At 48.6% G+C, this 16894-nt stretch overlaps 1 protein-coding gene across 4 annotated transcripts in view; it reads left to right on the top strand.

The window, feature by feature from the left end:
• TMEM8B (transmembrane protein 8B) overlaps positions 1–16894 on the top strand; it is a 208118-nt gene that overhangs the window by 74633 nt on the left and 116591 nt on the right. For 3 of the 4 annotated variants that reach the window (XR_012227403.1, XM_073563322.1, XM_073563321.1), the window contains exons 2-3: positions 3716–3905; positions 7557–7764. Coding sequence is in view for 3 of the 4 variants with exons in the window: in XM_073563322.1 (XP_073419423.1) it covers positions 3716–3905; positions 7557–7764 (398 nt within the window). In the remaining variant the exon portion in view is untranslated. The remainder of the gene's footprint in view (positions 1–3715; positions 3906–7556; positions 7765–16894) is intronic. The other variant, XM_073563323.1, reaches the window with a different exon arrangement.

Below are 16894 nucleotides of genomic sequence, written 5' to 3'. Positions count from 1 at the left end.
CCAGAAGCCAGAGGTAAACCAGAAAATGAGTTCACAACAATGCTTTTCCTATTAATTCATCATTGCTGGTAAAGTAGAGGTGAGATTAGGGATCTAGATAACATCTGTGACCTGTAGTCAACATGGCACTGTGACAAGACCCACTGGGGTCTAGCTATCAATTTGACATAGTTTGTGCACAGCTGAATACAGTTGCTAGAAAAAACAGATTTTCATTCAATAACATGTTGGATGGATTGTCTAGTGGAAACACCCATATCATAGAAGTCACATCTACGACCACCACGCTCTCCAACTGACACATCTTTAAATCCAGCCGAAATGTCAAAATCTCTAGTTTCTGTTGTAGAAACTGCAGGGGCTCCTTTTTGACATCCTCATCCAACCAGTTCAGTATTAGGTGATGGATTGTCAGAATCCAGCCTAGGAACACCAGGCTATGGTAGTTGCGAGTCCTGGCCCCATGCTCTTCCACGTGCCCTTGCTCTGGCTCTTCCAGTCATGATTTAACCTAGAAGATTTTGCCTTCGTAATCTAGAGACAGAGTACAACACCGCCCAAGCGTTTACCCTCTGCTCATCAGACTTTCTATCTGCACAGTAACTGCCTCTAGGCATAACATGATGATGGTGGTAGTAGTTGGTGCATTTAAGACAAAGTCATGAAGCAGCCATAATAATTTGAAACAGAAGTATTTTTACAGAGATACTAAACTGATAATTAGTGGCCTGTATTTTTGTTTTTTACTGTAAAATAGTGTTTAGAACTAGGGTTACACACAGCAAAAACAGTTCAGTGGAGCCTTCAAATGCCACAATTTGTAGCCCACAGATACATGAGGCGTGTCACAAAGATACCGCACTGTCAAATATGTGGCCTGTAAGTATAATTTTTGAAGAAAAATAGTGTATAGAAATAGGGTAACACAGCAAAAAAATTGAATGGAGGCCTGAAATGCCACACTTTGTAGCCCACAGATAGATGAGGTGTCTGACGGAGATACCACACTGTTCAATATGTGGCCTGTATGTTGGATTTTTATAGAAAAATACTGAATAGATTTACAGTAAGACACTGCAAAAAAAGGTGAATGTAAGCCTGAAATGCCCACATTTGTAGCCCAGGCGTAGATCAGGCGTTTGACAGAGATACCGCACTGTTAAATATGTGCCCTGTATTTTTTTTTTCACCAAAATTTTGTCAATTAGTAGGCTTTGACACGGCAAAAAAAATAATGTTGAGGACTAAAATTGTAAAATATTTAGCACAATGATATGCGATGCGTGTGGCCGACAAAACACAGTGGTAAATATATGAACTGTAGCTAAATATTTTTTGGCAGCTAAATGGTGTTAAAAATTTAATAAGACACTCCAAAAAATACTACAGTACCACAAAAAATGCCAGAATTATCTGTGCACACAGATGTGATGGCTGGGACGGGCAAAGCCGTTTAAAATTGCTGGATTTTCATGCTGTAGTACAAAAAGGATCTGGCTGTAGTCTGCAGTGTCAACAAGCAAATGCAGAAAGAAAAAGGGGCTCTGGATGGCTTTGGAGTAAAATAATCAGATTTAAGGTGCAAAAAAAAGCTATTCCTAGCCAATTATACCTGTAACTAGGTACCGTATATACTCGTGTATAAGCCGAGATTTTCAGCCCATTTTTTTGGGCTGAAAGTCCCCCTCTCGGCTTATACACAGGTCATATACCTGGGGTTCGGCGGGGAAGGGGGAGCGGGGGTGTCAGAGATCATACTTACCTGTCCTGGCGCGTTCTCTGCAGCATCGCTTCTCCACTGTCTCCCTTCCTGTCTTCAGCGGTCACGTGGTGCCGCTCATTACCGCTCATGAATATGCGCATATTCATGAGTGTAATGAGCGATACCACGTGACCGCTGAAGACAGGAAGGGAAGGGAGACAGTGGAGAAGCGAGGCTGCAGAGACGCCGCAGGACAGGTAAGTATAGCGATATTCACCTGTCCCCCGGTCCATCGCTGCTCACCGCTGTCTCTGCTGCATCCTGTGTCAGTGATGTTTAGGCAGCAGGGGGCGCGGTGACGTGATTAGCGCGCGCCGTCCCTCTGCTGGCTGAACAGTCACTGACACAAGAAGCGGCAGACAGCGGCGATGGACACAGGAGAGGAGAGTATGGCATTTTTTTTGCAGCATATGGGGGCATATTCCATGGAGCAGCATATGAGGGCATATTCTTTGGGGTAGCATATGGGGGCATAGTCTATGGAGCAGTATATAGGGACATAGTCTATGGGGCAGCATATGGGGGCATATTCTATGGAGCAGCATATGGGGGCATAGTCTATGGAGCAGTATATAGGGGCATAGTCTATGGGGCAGCATATGGGGGCTTAGTCTATGGAGCAGCATATGGGGCATATTCTATGGGGCAGCATATGGGGGCATAGTCTATGGAGCAGCATATGGGGGCATAGTCTATGGGGCAGCATATGAGGGCATAGTCTATGGGGCAGCATATGGGGGCATATTCTATGGAGCAGCATATGGGGGCATATTCTATGGAGCAGCATATGGGGGCATAGTCTATGGAGCAGTATATAGGGGCATAGTCTATGGGGCAGCAAATGGGGGCATAGTCTATGGAGCAGCATATGGTGCATATTCTATGGAGCAGCATATGGGTGCATAGTATATGGGGCAGCATATGGGGCATATTCTATGGGGCAGCATATGGGGGCATAGTCTATGGGGCAGCATATGGGGGCATAATCTATGGAGCAGCATATGGGGACATATTCTATGGAGCAGCATATGGGGGCATATTCTATGGAGCATCATATGGGGGCATAAACTATGGAGCAGCATATGGGGGCATAGTCTATGGGGCAGCATATGGGGGCATAGTCTATGGAGCAGCATATGGGGGCATAAACTATGGAGCAACATATGGGGGCATAGTTTATGGATTCCACCCTCGGCTTATACACGAGTCAATAAGTTTTCCCAGGTTTTTTGAGGCAAACTTAGGGGGGGTCGGCTTTTACACGGGTCGGCTTATACACGAGTATATACCGTATATATGTAATAGACAGCAGCAGCAGACAGTAATGGAATGGACCCTTTTGATGTATGTAATGATATCTATATACCCACATACAGTGCCTGCATCCCTTGCACTGATATGTATAGAGCCACATACACTCCCTGCCTACCTAGCACTGCAATCTATGTACCCCGTAATTAGTCCTTAGAAGGACTGTTGGTTTAGCTGGATATGTGGAGTCAGCGATGGTATATCCACACTAACTAATAAAAGCACAAATCTCTCCCTATCTCAGCAGCAGCTCTCCCTACTTTGTCTGATTCTGGACGTAACTGTGACGAGCAGGGCGGCGGCAGGTCTCTTATAGACCCGATGATGCTGTGCGGCCAGCCAATCACTGTAATACCACAGCAAAGATAGCTGCAGCATTTCAGTGCATGGCAGACAATCCCTGCATGTTGATTGGTGCTCGAAAGAGCGCCAAACTTGCAGGGCGGAGACCCGAGCTCCCGCTGAATAATCCTGGAAATGCTCGGTGCTCACCGAGTACCACGAGTATAGCGATACTCGTGCGAGTACCGAATAGTGGTGAACATGCTCGCTCATCACTAATTGTAGCTTGTTGCATTGGTTGTCGGGTTGTCAGATCTTCTTTTTCACTAGGAATCAATGTCCATCTCTCTTTCTCCGCAGATGGGCTGTTTGTCACAGATTACTTTACTCGGACTCCTCGGAAGCTGAACCCTTTCCGTTCCGTGGGCAGTGTTGAACTTTTTCACTTCCACATCCCGGAAGACACAGTCATTGCTGTGTGGAACCTCATTACCTTCAAGGAGCAGGGAGGAACATTTGGTGACCACTGTCCTGACCGCAGCGTGATGGTGTAAGTGGCAGGAGTGGACGAAGGGATGGTGTCAGGAAGAGGCATTAAGAGCCATGGCTTCCTTAGAGAGACCGAAAACTCTCAAGGTTGTCAGCTCTGTCAGTTTTGCAGACTTTTTGTTGTTGGAGATAAACTGCTCTGTGTCTGTGATGTGTGCCCCGGCCAACCATTACCAGTAGAAATACTGAGGGTGAGAAGGTGTCTATTGAAGGGTGGATTCGTAGTAGTTTCTGGGGCATTGTGCGTGGACTCGTATGATGGTGCCCGGGAAGGACAGACCCATGCGGTAGTTTCTGTGGTAGTTTGAGCGGACTCGTATGATGGTGCCCGGGAAGGACAGACCTATGCGATAGTTTCTGGGGGAGTGTGCTCGGACTCATATGATGGTGCCCGGGAAGGACGGACCCATACGGTAGTTTCTAAGGTAGTGAGTCTGTGGACTTGTATGATGGTGCCCAGGAATGATGGACCCTTGCGGTAGTTTCTGGGGTAGTTTGCGCGGACTCGTATGATGGTGCCCGGGAAGGATGGACCCATGCAGTAGTTTTTGGAGGAGTGTGTGCGAACTCGTATGATGGTACCCGGAAATGACGGACCTATGCGGTAGTTTCTGGGGAAGTGTGTGTGCGGCCTCATATGATGGTGCCCCCGAAGGAAAAACCCACGTGTTATTTTCTGGGGGAGTGAACGTGGACTCGTATGATGGTGCCCGGGAAGGACTGACATATGCGGTAGTTTCTGGGGGAGTCAGTGTGCGGACTCGTATGATTGTGCTCAAGAAGGATGGAGCCATGCATTAATTTTTGGGGGAGTGTGTTTTGAATGGGTCACCGAGGAGGATGGCAGGAACAGGCTAAGCCACCAGAAGACCAGAGAGGCTGGTAACTAAGCGGATTGCAGACCCCTGGTCCTATCAACACAACTAGCAGTAGCAGTGGAGCTTTCCTGGAGATGCCCTAGACGCTTCTTCACAGCCAGAGAACTAACTAAAGGGGGTTTTACACATAGCGATATCGCTAGCAATATCGCTAAAACGTCACTGGTTTTGTGACATTCTAGCGATATCGCTGGCGATATCGCTATGTGTAATACTTACCTCCGACCGGCTCCCCCGCTGTCCATCGCTGATCGCGCGAGATCGGGCGGCTCCATTTCTCGTCGTCTGCTTCCTGCTGGGCTTCCTGCTGTGTGAGACGAGCGACGCTGGATGCGGGTGGGAGGACGTCAGGATCGCTGTGTGTGAAAGGTGAGTATCGTGCGCTGCGTCGCTGCTGCATCGCTGTGAGGTCTTTCTGTGTGAAAGCTCACTAGCGACCATTTAGCAATGCACCAGCGATCCTGACCGGGTCGGATCGCCGGTCGATCGCTAAATGTAAAAGGGCCTTAAGCCTAAAGACAGAAAAGTGAAATCTAAACTGCCCCGGAGCAGATCCCCAAAGGAATAGACAGCCCCCAAACATATATTTTCGGTGAGACAAGATGAGACACAAACACAGGCAGAGAACAGACTGAGCAAACGGTGGGGCCAAAGCTGTCTAGACAGGACAGAAAAGTTACTGTCTGCAATCACGCACAAAACCCTAAAAAAGTCCAAAACTTCTGATATGCCAAAAACATGAGGTCTCACGACAGCAATACCTGGGGCCCAAATCACATTTCGCTGCCACCAGCTATGATTCACTTAATCAGTGAGTTAATTAATAGGGTCCGTAGCAAACCCCCAAATTAGTAGCAATTATCTTAAAGGCGCATAAGTTCGTTTCTTAGAGCATGGAGACAGAGCTAATAAGTTTATGATTTATTCCCCAAAAGGGGGGCAGTGATTACACAAATAAAAGTTGTTACAAAGTTGAGACATTAGATAACGGCAGAAATTAAACTTACAGTTGCTTAGATGGTCTGTAGGCTACCATGTGGGGAGGGGGAGGGGCAGCAGCCACACGTCGCCCTACATCTGGGTGTCCTTTAGGCATGAAAACCTCCAGCTCGTCTGAATGATTTTTGGCAGGGGATGCCTTAAAGCTTTGGCTGTGTGACCTCACGAAAGGGGCAGTCTGGAGCGGGTCAGCCCCCTACTCTTGGAGTTATAATCTAACTACAAACCTTATAATAACTCTATCTCGTAGAGGGCACCTCGTATAAACTCGCACATGGTATCATTCTTTGTAGTTTGTTGAATACAATAATTCAAAACCAAACATGCAGTAGTTATGACACACCGTTTAGAAGGAATCCATTTCTCAGTTTCCGGGGGTGCTAGAACCGTGAAAATTATGGGCCAGAATGGTTTCATGCCCTACGCAGAGATGTGATTTTTATATCTCTGTCGCGTATCGTTTTCGCGATCCAGTCTCTTCAATATCACCCATAGTTTTATTCAGCCGCAAGGTGCTTAAACAAAAGAGATCTTTTCCTGGCTAGGGGGGAAGGGAGAAGAATCCTCACTAGAGTCTCAGATTTCACAGAGCTGTGGGTGAGGAAGGGTTTTTTTTTCAGCTATGTGACAGGCAACGTCTCAGAGAATGGAAGATTCTGGAAGGTTCCAGAAGTCATACCTTACAGACATATCTTACTTATCATTACAGTGGCCCGGATGGCCGGACCCATGCGGTAGTTTCTAGTGGAGTGAGTGCGCGGACTAGTATGATGGTGCCCAGGTAGGACTGACTCATGCATTATTTTCTGGGGTCGTGTGCTCAGATTCATATGATGGTGCCCTGGAAGGACGTACCCATGCTGTAGTTTCTGGGGGACTAAGTGCACGGACTCATGATGGTGCCCAGAAAGGACGGACCCATGCGGTAGTTTCTGGAGTAGTGAGTTCACGGACTCGTATAATGGTGCCCGGAAAGGACTAACCCATGCAGTAGTTTCTGGAGTAGTGAGTGTGCAGACTCGTATAATGGTGCCCGAGAAGGATGGACCCATGCGGTAGTTTCTGGAGTAGTTTGCGTGGGCTTGTGTGATGGTGCCTGGGAAATATGGACCCATGCGGTAGTTTCTGGGGGAGTGTGCGTGGACTTGTATGATGGTGCCCGAGAAGGATGGACCTCTGCGGTAGTTCCTGGTGGTGTGTGAATGGACTCACATGATGGTGCCCGGGAAGGACGGAGCCATGTGGTAGTTTCTGGGGGAGTGAGTGCGTGAACTCGTATAATGGAGCCCGGGAAGGATGGACCCATGCAATATTTTTTGGTGCCCACTCTCGTATGATGGTGCCCGGGAAGGGCTGACCTATGCGGAAGTTTCTGGGGGAGTATGCACGGAATCGTATGATGGTGCCCTGGAAGGATGGACCCATGCAGTAGTTTCTGGGGGAGTGAGTGCGCGGACGCGTATGATGATGCCCGAGAAGGATAGACCCATGTGATAGTTTCTGGGGTAGTTTGCGCAGACTCATATGATGGTGCCCGGGAAGAACGGACCCATGCGGTAGTTTCTGTGGAAGTGAGTGCGCAGCGTTGCCAGGGTGCGGACCCATACGACTGTGTTGGGAGTAGGTGTGCAGACACGTTTGTCGTCATCGAAGTGATGGAGACTAGGTCGCCGGCAGCCATTGTGGCGTGGATACCTGGCGCATGTCTCTGCTCTGTCATTTCTGAATGTTTTTTTTTACATGAACCGTTCCATCTCTTTCTTCTCCTCTTGTAGATACTTCAGACCCGGAGCGCCCCCTGTGATTAACCCCCTGGGTGCCCACTTCCCTCGTGACACTGCCGTTCCGGGGTCTTTCACGCTGACGCTCACCTGGACTCTTCCCAACCGAACTACCGGAGTCTTTAACATCACCAGCCCCCTTCCCGGAGACTGGTTCCTGGCTGCCCACCTGCCAAAGGATGAGGGGAAAATCACAATCAAGGTGCGTTCTCTAGCCATGGTGGTGGCTATACACAACAGCAATGATGTCATAGGGGTTCCATATATTTGTGTGTTTGCCTCCTAAGCTAATCGCCAGTGTGTGCAACCCGTCCTGTGAAGTTGCTGGGCGGTCAGACCCCTCTTACATGTAAAGGCTGCCCCCCCAGTGTGTGCGACCCGTCCTGTGAAGGCGCTGGGCGGTCAGACCCCTCTTGCATGTAAAGTCTGCCTCTCCCAGAGGGTGTAACCCGTCTTGTGAAGGTGCTGGGGGGGTCAGACCCCTCTTACATATAATGGCTTCCCCCTAGTGTGTGCAGCCCATCCTGTGAAGGCGCTGGGTGGTCAGACCCCTTTTACCTGTAAAGGCTGTCTCCCCCCCATCAGTGTGTGCGGCTGTCACAAATTTTAAATGTGACGATATCATGGGATGGATAACCCCATGGCTTTTGTTTCCATTCTCCAGTCCAGTCAGGAACTTTTAGCTCTTTGGCGTTCCCCTTATCCTCAGGTCAGTCAGCCAACTGCACCTAGGATAAGTAGTTGCCGGAAAGGCTGCCTTGTTTCGTACTGGTTATCAGGCACTCTGCAGTGAGGGTGGTATGTATATCACCAGACTCAGGCAGGGAATACACCCATAAACCTCCAATCCGTCACTGTCAGGTTCCCCATTACCACCAGGACACTATGCTGTCACCAGATCCTCGTTTGATACTAAAGCCTATATCGGGTCAGGAACCCACAAAGCGTATTTGGGCACCGAGTACATGTCGGTTCCTTCATAGAGCAAAAAGTAATAGTTTACTCCAGAAAATATAGGTAGTGTTTACAAAAATACAAAAGATATGGGGATCTGACACCTTCCCAATTGAGTGTTTCAGTTTTATGCTTTGTCCCAAAAATCAAGGGACTCCTCCCCTGCTGACCTCTTTTGGTGGGCTGTGTTACGAGGACTTACGCCCCTTTTGAAAAGTTATTAAAACTCCTTTCTTTCCATATCATTGGGTGGGGGGGCTCATAGGGTGATGACAGGGGCATTAGCCTTTCCCCTGTGACGTGACCATTCTTTTGAGACCAAACATGACACGTCTGAGTCTTACTGGAGCGGCAGAAACTGTTTCCTCGGTTTCTGATGGCCGTACCGGCTGCAAAACATTGCCGGGCGTAGCCTTAATCATACTGATTCTGGAAATCTATTTTTCCTGTCTCTAAGATTATTGTGTATTATTAAATTCTAGGATTATTGTGTATTATTAAATTCGACATGGAATGGACAGAGGAAATCTTGACGGCAAAAACCTGCACTTAACTGGCCAGGGGTAATAAAAGTGACCATCTGCTGAAGGGAGAGGGTAGTGGATAGTGTTTCACAGAGGCAGAGACAGGGGGGCTGCACCTGCAAGGGGGATCACTGCTGTGTGGCTGCATGTGAAGCTCTGTGTTACACCGCACAAACTAAATGGGGGTAGGGCAGCAGGAGCTCTGTATGGATACCTAGAATATTAGGTTTTACTGACCGCGGACCGTCCTGTGAAGGCTCTGGGTGGTTAGACCCCTCTTACATGTAATGGCTGCTCCCCCCCAGTGTGTGCGCCTGTCCTGTGAAGATTCTGGGCCGTCAGACCCCTCTTACATGTAATGGCTGCTCCCCCCAGTGTGTGCGGCCGTCCTGTGAAGGTGCTGGGCGGTCAGACCCCTCTTACATGTAATGGCTGCTCCCCCCAGTGTGTGTGGCCGTCCTGTGAAGGTGCTGGGCGGTCAGTCCCCTCTTACATGTAATGGCTGCTCCCCCCAGTGTGTGCGGCCGTCCTGTGAAGGTGCTGGGTGGTCAGACCCCTCTTACATGTAATGGCTGCTCCCCCCCCAGTGTGTGTGGCCGTCCTGTGAAGGCTCTGGGTGGTTAGACCCCTCTTACATGTAAAGGCTGCTCCCCCCAGTGTGTGCGCCCGTCCTGTGAAGATTCTGGGCTGTCAGACCCCTCTTATATGCAATGGCTGCTCCCCCCAGTGTGTGCGGCCGTCCTGTGAAGGTGCTGGGCGGTCAGACCCCTCTTACATGTAATGGCTGCTCCCCCCAGTGTGTGTGGCCGTCCTGTGAAGGAGCTGGGCGGTCAGACCCCTTCTTACATGTAATGGCTGCCCCCGTAATGTGTGTGGCCCATCCTGTGAAGGAGCTGGGTGGTCAGACCCCCCCTTATATGTAAAGGCTGCTCCCTCCAGTGTGTGTGGCCCGTCCTGTGAAGGAGCTGGGCGGTCAGACCCCTTCTTACTTGTAAAGGATGCTCCCCCCAGTGTGTGCGGCCCGTCCTGTGAAGGTGCTGGGCAGTCAGACCCTTCTTACATGTAATGGCTGCTCCCTCCAGTGTGTGCGGCCGTTCTGTGAAGGCGCTCGGCGGTCAGACCCCTCTTACATGTAAAGGATGATCCCCCCAGTGTATGATTCTATGATTCTATGCGGCCCGTCCTGTGAAGGTGCTGGGCGGTCAGACCCCTTCTTACATGTAGTGGCTGCTCCCTCCATTGCGTGTGGCCGTCCTGTGAAGGTGCTGGGCAGTCAGACCCCTCTTCCATGTAATGGCTGCTCCCTCCATTGCGTGTGGCCGTCCTGTGAATGTGCTGGGCAGTCAGACCCCTCTTACATGTAATGGCTGCTCCCTCCATTGCGTGTGGCCATCCTGCGAATGTGCTGGGCGGTCAGACCCCCTCTTACATGTAATGGCTGCTCCCCCCAGTGTACGCGGCCGTCCTGTGAAGGTGCTGGGCGGTAAGACCCCTCTTACATGTAATGGCTGCTCCCCCCATTGTGTGTGGCCGTCCTGTGAAGGTGCTGGGTGGTCAGACCCCTCTTACCTGTAATGGCTGCTCCCCCCATTGTGTGTTGCCGTCCTGTGAAGGTGCTGGGTGGTCAGACCCCTCTTACCTGTAATGGCTGCTCCCTCCATTGTGTGTGGCCGTCCTGTGAAGGTGCTGGACATTCAGATCCTTCTTAAATGTAATGGCTGCTATTCCCAGTGTGTGCGGCCGTCCTGTGAAGGTGCTGGGCGGTCAGACCCCTCTTACATGTAATGGCTGCTCCCCCCCAGTGTGCGCGGCCGTCCTGTGAAGGTGCTGGTCAGTCAGACCCCTCTTACATGTAATGGCTGCTATTCCCAGTGTGAGCGGCCGTCCTGTGAAGGTGCTGGGCAGTCAGACCCCCCTGTTGTGAGTTCATTTTCCCCTTCACCATTGAGGTCTGATGAACTCCCTCTTCTGGTGAAGGAAGGTAGTGAGGCTGATTACCAAGCACCTGAGCTGGATGATGATGACTGGGTGACTGGAATTGCTGACTGGATATAAGGCAGCCAACGCCCTTCTGCCTTGCTGGTGATTTCCCTGAGGGATTCTAGGAGACCAGTCTGATTCCTGCTCCTCGAAAGCTAAGTTTTCTGCTCTGCTTTTTGCATTTGTGTTTTGGTTTTGTTTTGCCTTGTTTTTCTGGATTTCTGCCATTCCCTGCTGGGGTGAGCTGAATTCCTTTTTGCTCTGTCTTCAGAAAATACCTGAATACTGATATAGTCTGTTTTGAAGCCTAGCGTCTTCAGGGCTTTTTTCCCTATCAGTCTGTTGGCTCTTGTTTTGATAGGGTTTTGGCGGATTGCAGACAGCAGCTTTTCTATCCTGTCCTATTTAGTTAGCTTTGGCTCCATCATTTGCTCAGCCTATCTTTCTATCTGTGTGAGTGTTTTTTCATCTTGCTTCACCATCATTATATGTTGGGGGCTGCCTATTGCTTTGGGGTCTGCTCTGGGGCAGTTTAGATTTCCCTTTCTGTCTTTAGGCTATTTAGTTCTCCGGCTGTGATCGAGGGGTCTAGGGCACCGTAGGAACCCCCCACGGCTACTGCTAGTTGTTGTTGTTAGGTTCGGGAGTCTGCAATCCGATAGCTGCCAACTTCTCTGGTTTTCTGGACTTAGCTAGTATTTCTGTTTTTGCCTCCTACGGTGACTCATTCATAACAGAATCACCAGCCATACCGCCGATCCTAGGGTACTCAATAGCAGGAAAGAATTGTAAAAAAAAAAATAAATAAAAAAAAAGTGTGTATATTTTTTCCTCTATATCTCTGAAGGCCGTAGGGGGAATTTTTTTTTCTCTCAATGGATATAAAGCAATTGTCTGATCGTGTGGAGCAGCTCGCTGCGGAAGTGCGGGGAATTTCTGCCTACCTTGCTCATTCACGTGCTGCTGAACCAAAGATCCCTACTCCTGATGTGTTTTTTGGGGATCGGTCTAAATTTTTGAATTTCAAAAATAATTGTAAATTATTTTTTGCCTTGAAGCCTAACACGTCAGGGAGCTCCGCGCAGCAGGTTAAAATTGTCATCTCTTTGCTGCGTGGCGATCCCCAGGATTGGGCGTTTTCTTTGAAACCAAATGATCCTGTTCTGACTAATGTGAACGCATTTTTTCAAGCCTTGGGGTTGTTGTATGACGAACCTAATGCTATTGATCAGGCTGAAAAGACCCTGTTGGCATTGAGCCAGGGTCGAGATTCTGCAGAATTGTACTGTCAAAAATTCCGAAAGTGGTCGGTCCTTACTACCTGGAATGATAATGCCTTGGCAGCTCTCTTTCGGAAGGGTTTGTCAGAAGCCGTAAAAGATACTATGGTGGGATTTCCTGTTCCCTCTGGTCTTGACGATTCTATGTCAATAGCCATTCAGGTTGATCGGCGTTTACGTGAACGCAGGACTGCACGAGAGGTGTTGCCACCTGTTGAACAAGTGTCTGAACCTATGCAATGTGATAGAGTTTTGTCCAGGGAGCAACGTCAGGAGTTCAGAAGGCGTAATAAGCTGTGTTTTTGTGTTTTTTTTTGTGGAGATGCCTCGCATATTATTTCTGTCTGTCCTAAAGGAGAGAAACGTTTTGCACACACGTTTTCTGTGGGTGGTGTTCAACCTAAGTTTCTTCTGGCAATTACTCTGATCTGCTCCCTGTCCACGTTTTCCACCAAGGCTTTTGTGGATTCGGGAGCAGCCCTGAACCTAATGGACTTGGATTTTGCTAAACGTTGTGGATTTCCGATGACACCTCTGCGGACGCCTATCCCTTTGAGGGGGATTGATGCTACTCCTTTGGCGAAAAATAAACCTCAGTTTTGGACCCAGGTGGTAATGCGGGTCGCCCCAGACCATCAAGAAAATTGCAGATTTTTGGTGTTACATGATTTGCATGATACCATTGTTCTGGGGTTTCCCTGGTTGCAAATTCATAATCCAGTTTTGGATTGGAAATCGGTGTCTGTGGTGAGTTGGGGTTGTCGGTGTGCCCTTAGTGAGGCTCCGGTTTTTTCCACCTCTCCTCAGTCGCATGATGTTCCTGACTATTTGGCGGACTTTTATGATGTATTTAGTGAGAATGAGTCTGCGTCTTTGCCTCCTCATAGGAGTTATGACTGCAATTGAACTGAGCCCAGGGTGTAAATTTCCTAAGGGTCGGCTCTTCAATTTATCTGTACCCGAGCACGAGGCTATGCGATCCTATATTAAGGAGGCGTTGGAGAAGGGTCATATTAGACCATCCTCTTCACCCTTAGGTGCCGTTTTTTTTTTCGTGGCCAAAAAGGATGGTTCATTAAGACCTTGTATTGATTATCGTGCCCTCAACAAAATTACTGTTAAATATCAGTATCCGTTACCCCTGATTTCTGACCTATTTTCTAGAGTTGAAGGTGCTTGCTGGTTTACCAAGCTTGACCTCAGGGGGGCGTATAATCTTATCCGCATTAAGCATGGGCATGAATGGAAGACGGCGTTTAATACTCCGGAGGGACATTTTGAGTACCTGGTGATGCCTTTTGGGCTCACTAATGCCCCTTCTGTCTTCCAATGCTTCATGAACGACATTTTCCGAGACTTTGTGGATACATTTTTCATTATCTATCTGGATGATATTTTGATCTTCTCCAAGGATTGGGATTCTCATGTGGAACATGTTCGGACTGTGTTCCGGATTTTGCGTGAGAATTCCCTGTATGTCAAGGGATCGAAACGCCTTTTTGGGGGACAGAGGATTTCATTTTTGGGATTTATTTTGTCTCCGTCAACTATTGAAATGGACCCGGCCAAGGTACAGGCCATTTATGATTGGGTTCAGCCCACTTCTTTGAAGGCCCTCCAGAAGTTTTTGGGATTTGCTAATTTTTATCGGAAATTTATAGCAAAATTTTCTAGTATTGCCAAGCCATTGACTGATCTGACTAAGAAGGGTGCTGATGTGTTGAATTGGTCTCCGGAGGCTGTTTCTTCCTTTCAGGAGCTGAAGCGAAGATTCTCTTCTGCCCCGGTTTTGCGGGAACCTGATGTCTCACTCCCGTTCCAGGTAGAGGTGGACGCTTCTGAGATTGGTGCAGGAGCTGTTTTGTCCCAAAAGGATCATGTAACATCTAAAATGAATCCCTGTGCTTTCTTTTCCCGAAAGTTCTCTCCATCTGAACGTAACTATGATGTGGGGAATCGGGAACTGTTTAGCCATGAAATGGGCATTTGAGGAGTGGAGACATTGGTTGGAGGGAGCTAAACATCAAGGCGTGGTCCTCACTGACCACAAGAATTTGATTTACCTGGAGTCGGCCAAACGCTTGAACCCTAGACAGGCTAGGTGGGCCTTGTTTTTTACACGTTTTGATTTTGTGGTCTCTTTTCTTCCTGGCACTAAGAATGTCAAGGCTGACGCTCTCTCTAGGAGCTTCTTTGCTGATTCTCCTGTGGTGACCAAGCCTGCTACCATCTTAGGCGAAGGGGTAGTTCTTTCTGCCATCTCGCCCGATTTGAGACGTGCTCTGGAAGAGTTCCAGGAGGACAAACCTGAGCATTGTCCCAGTGGAAAGTTGTATGTTCCTGACCAGTGGAAGAAGAGAGTGATGTCTGAAGTTCATTGCTCTGCATTGGCTGGTCATCCAGGTATTTTTGGTACTAGAGATCTGGTGAGTTAGTCTTTTTGGTGGCCCGCCTTGTCTCGTGATGTCAGGAATTTTGTGCAGTCCTGTGGGACTTGCTCCCGGTTTAAACCTTGTTCTCGCTCTAGTGGGTTGTTGATGCCTTTGCCGGTCCCCAGGAGGCCATGGACCCATATTTCAATGGATTTCATCTCTGATATGCCTGTCTCTCAGAGAATGACTGTTATTTGGGTGATTAGGTTCTCTAAGATGGTTCATCTTGTACCACTCCCTAAGTTGCCATCTTCAGCTGAGTTGGTGCCCCTGTTTTTGCAACAGGTGGTTCGCTTGCACGTGATTCCTGAGAACATTGTATCTGACAGAGGAGTTCAGTTTGTGTCTAGATTTTGGAGGACTTTCTGTTCCAAGCTGGGAATTCAGTTGTCCTTCTCCTCTGCTTTTCACCCTCAGACCAATGGGCAGACGGAGAGAACAAACCAGACCTTGGAGTCGTATTTGAGATGTTTTATTTCCGCTGATCAGGATGATTGGGTTTCATTTTTGCCCTTGGCCGAATTTGCTTTAAATAACAGAGCTAGTTCTGCCACTTTGATGTCACCTTTTTTTTGTAACTTTGGGTTTCATCCTCGATTTTCTTCAGGGCAGGTGGAGCCTTCTGCCTGCCCAGGTGTTGACACTGTGGTGGAGAGAATGCACCAGATCTGGGACCAAGTGGTGGATAAGTTATCTCTCTCCCAGGAAAAGGCCCAGTGGTTTTCCAACCGACATAGGACCATTGGTCCCCAGTTTAAGGTTGGTGATATGGTTTGGTTATCATCAAAAAATATCGCTATGAAGGTGGCTTCTCCTAAGTTTAAGCCTAGATTTATTGGACCTTACAAGATTTTGGAGATTATTAATCCGGTCTCTTTTCGTTTGGCTCTTCCTGTCACATTTAAAATCCATAATGTGTTTCATAAGTCCTTGTTGAAGAGGTTTGTTGAACCAGTGGTTCCTGGGGTGGCACCTCCGGACCCTGTATTGGTTGAAGGTAACATGGAATATGAGGTAGAGAAGATACTGGATTCCCGTCTGGCTAGACGGAGACTCCAGTATTTGGTTAAGTGGAAGGGTTATGGTGAGGAGGATAATTCCTTGGGTCTCTGCCTCTGATATTCATGCCAAAAGATTGGTGCGTGCCTTTCATCGGGCTCACCCTGATCGCCCTGGTGGCGTGGATGAGGGTTCGGTGACCCCTCCTCAAGGGGGAGGTACTGTTGTGAGTTCATTTTCCCCTTCACCATTGAGGTCTGATGAACTCCCTCTTCTGGTGAAGGAAGGTAGTGAGGCTGATTACCAAGCACCTGAGCTGGATGATGATGACTGGGTGACTGGAATTGCTGACTGGATATAAGGCAGCCAACGCCCTTCTGCCTTGCTGGTGATTTCCCTGAGGGATTCTAGGAGACCAGTCTGATTCCTGCTCCTCAAAAGCTAAGTTTTCTGCTCTACTTTTTGCATTTGTGTTTTGGTTTTGTTTTGCCTTGTTTTTCTGGATTTCTGCCATTCCCTGCTGGGGTGAGCTGAATTCCTTTTTGCTCTGTCTTCAGAAAATACCTGAGTACTGATATAGTCTTTTTTGAAGCCTAGCGTCTTCAGGGCTTTTTTCCCTATCAGTCTGTTGGCTCTTGTTTTGATAGGGTTTTGGCGGATTGCAGACAGCAGCTTTTCTATCCTGTCCTATTTAGTTAGCTTTGGCTCCATCATTTGCTCAGCCTATCTTTCTATCTGTGTGAGTGTTTTTTCATCTTGCTTCACCATCATTATATGTTGGGTGCTGCCTATTGCTTTGGGGTCTGCTCTGGGGCAGTTTAGATTTCCCTTTCTGTCTTTAGGCTATTTAGTTCTCCGGCTGTGATCGAGGGGTCTAGGGCACCGTAGGAACCCCCCACGGCTACTGCTAGTTGTTGTTAGGTTCGGGAGTCTGCAATCCGATAGCTGCCAACTTCTCTGGTTTTCTGGACTTAGCTAGTATTTCTGTTTTTGCCTCCTACGGTGACTCATTCATAACACCCCCCCTTACAAGTAATGGCTGCTCCCTCCAGTGTGTGCAGCCATCCTGTGAAGGTGCTGGGCAGTCAGACCCCTCTTACATGTAATGGCTGCTCCCCCCAGTGTGTGCGGCCGTCCTTTGAAGGTGCTGGGCAGTCAGACCC

Source organism: Dendrobates tinctorius, unplaced genomic scaffold (assembly GCF_039654945.1).
Source record: "Dendrobates tinctorius isolate UK_male_01 unplaced genomic scaffold, ASM3965494v1 ptg000386l, whole genome shotgun sequence".
In the NCBI taxonomy this organism is placed as follows: domain Eukaryota; kingdom Metazoa; phylum Chordata; class Amphibia; order Anura; family Dendrobatidae; genus Dendrobates; species Dendrobates tinctorius.
Note: the sequence above shows the minus strand (reverse complement) of the source record. Positions and strands in the feature narration are given on the sequence as shown.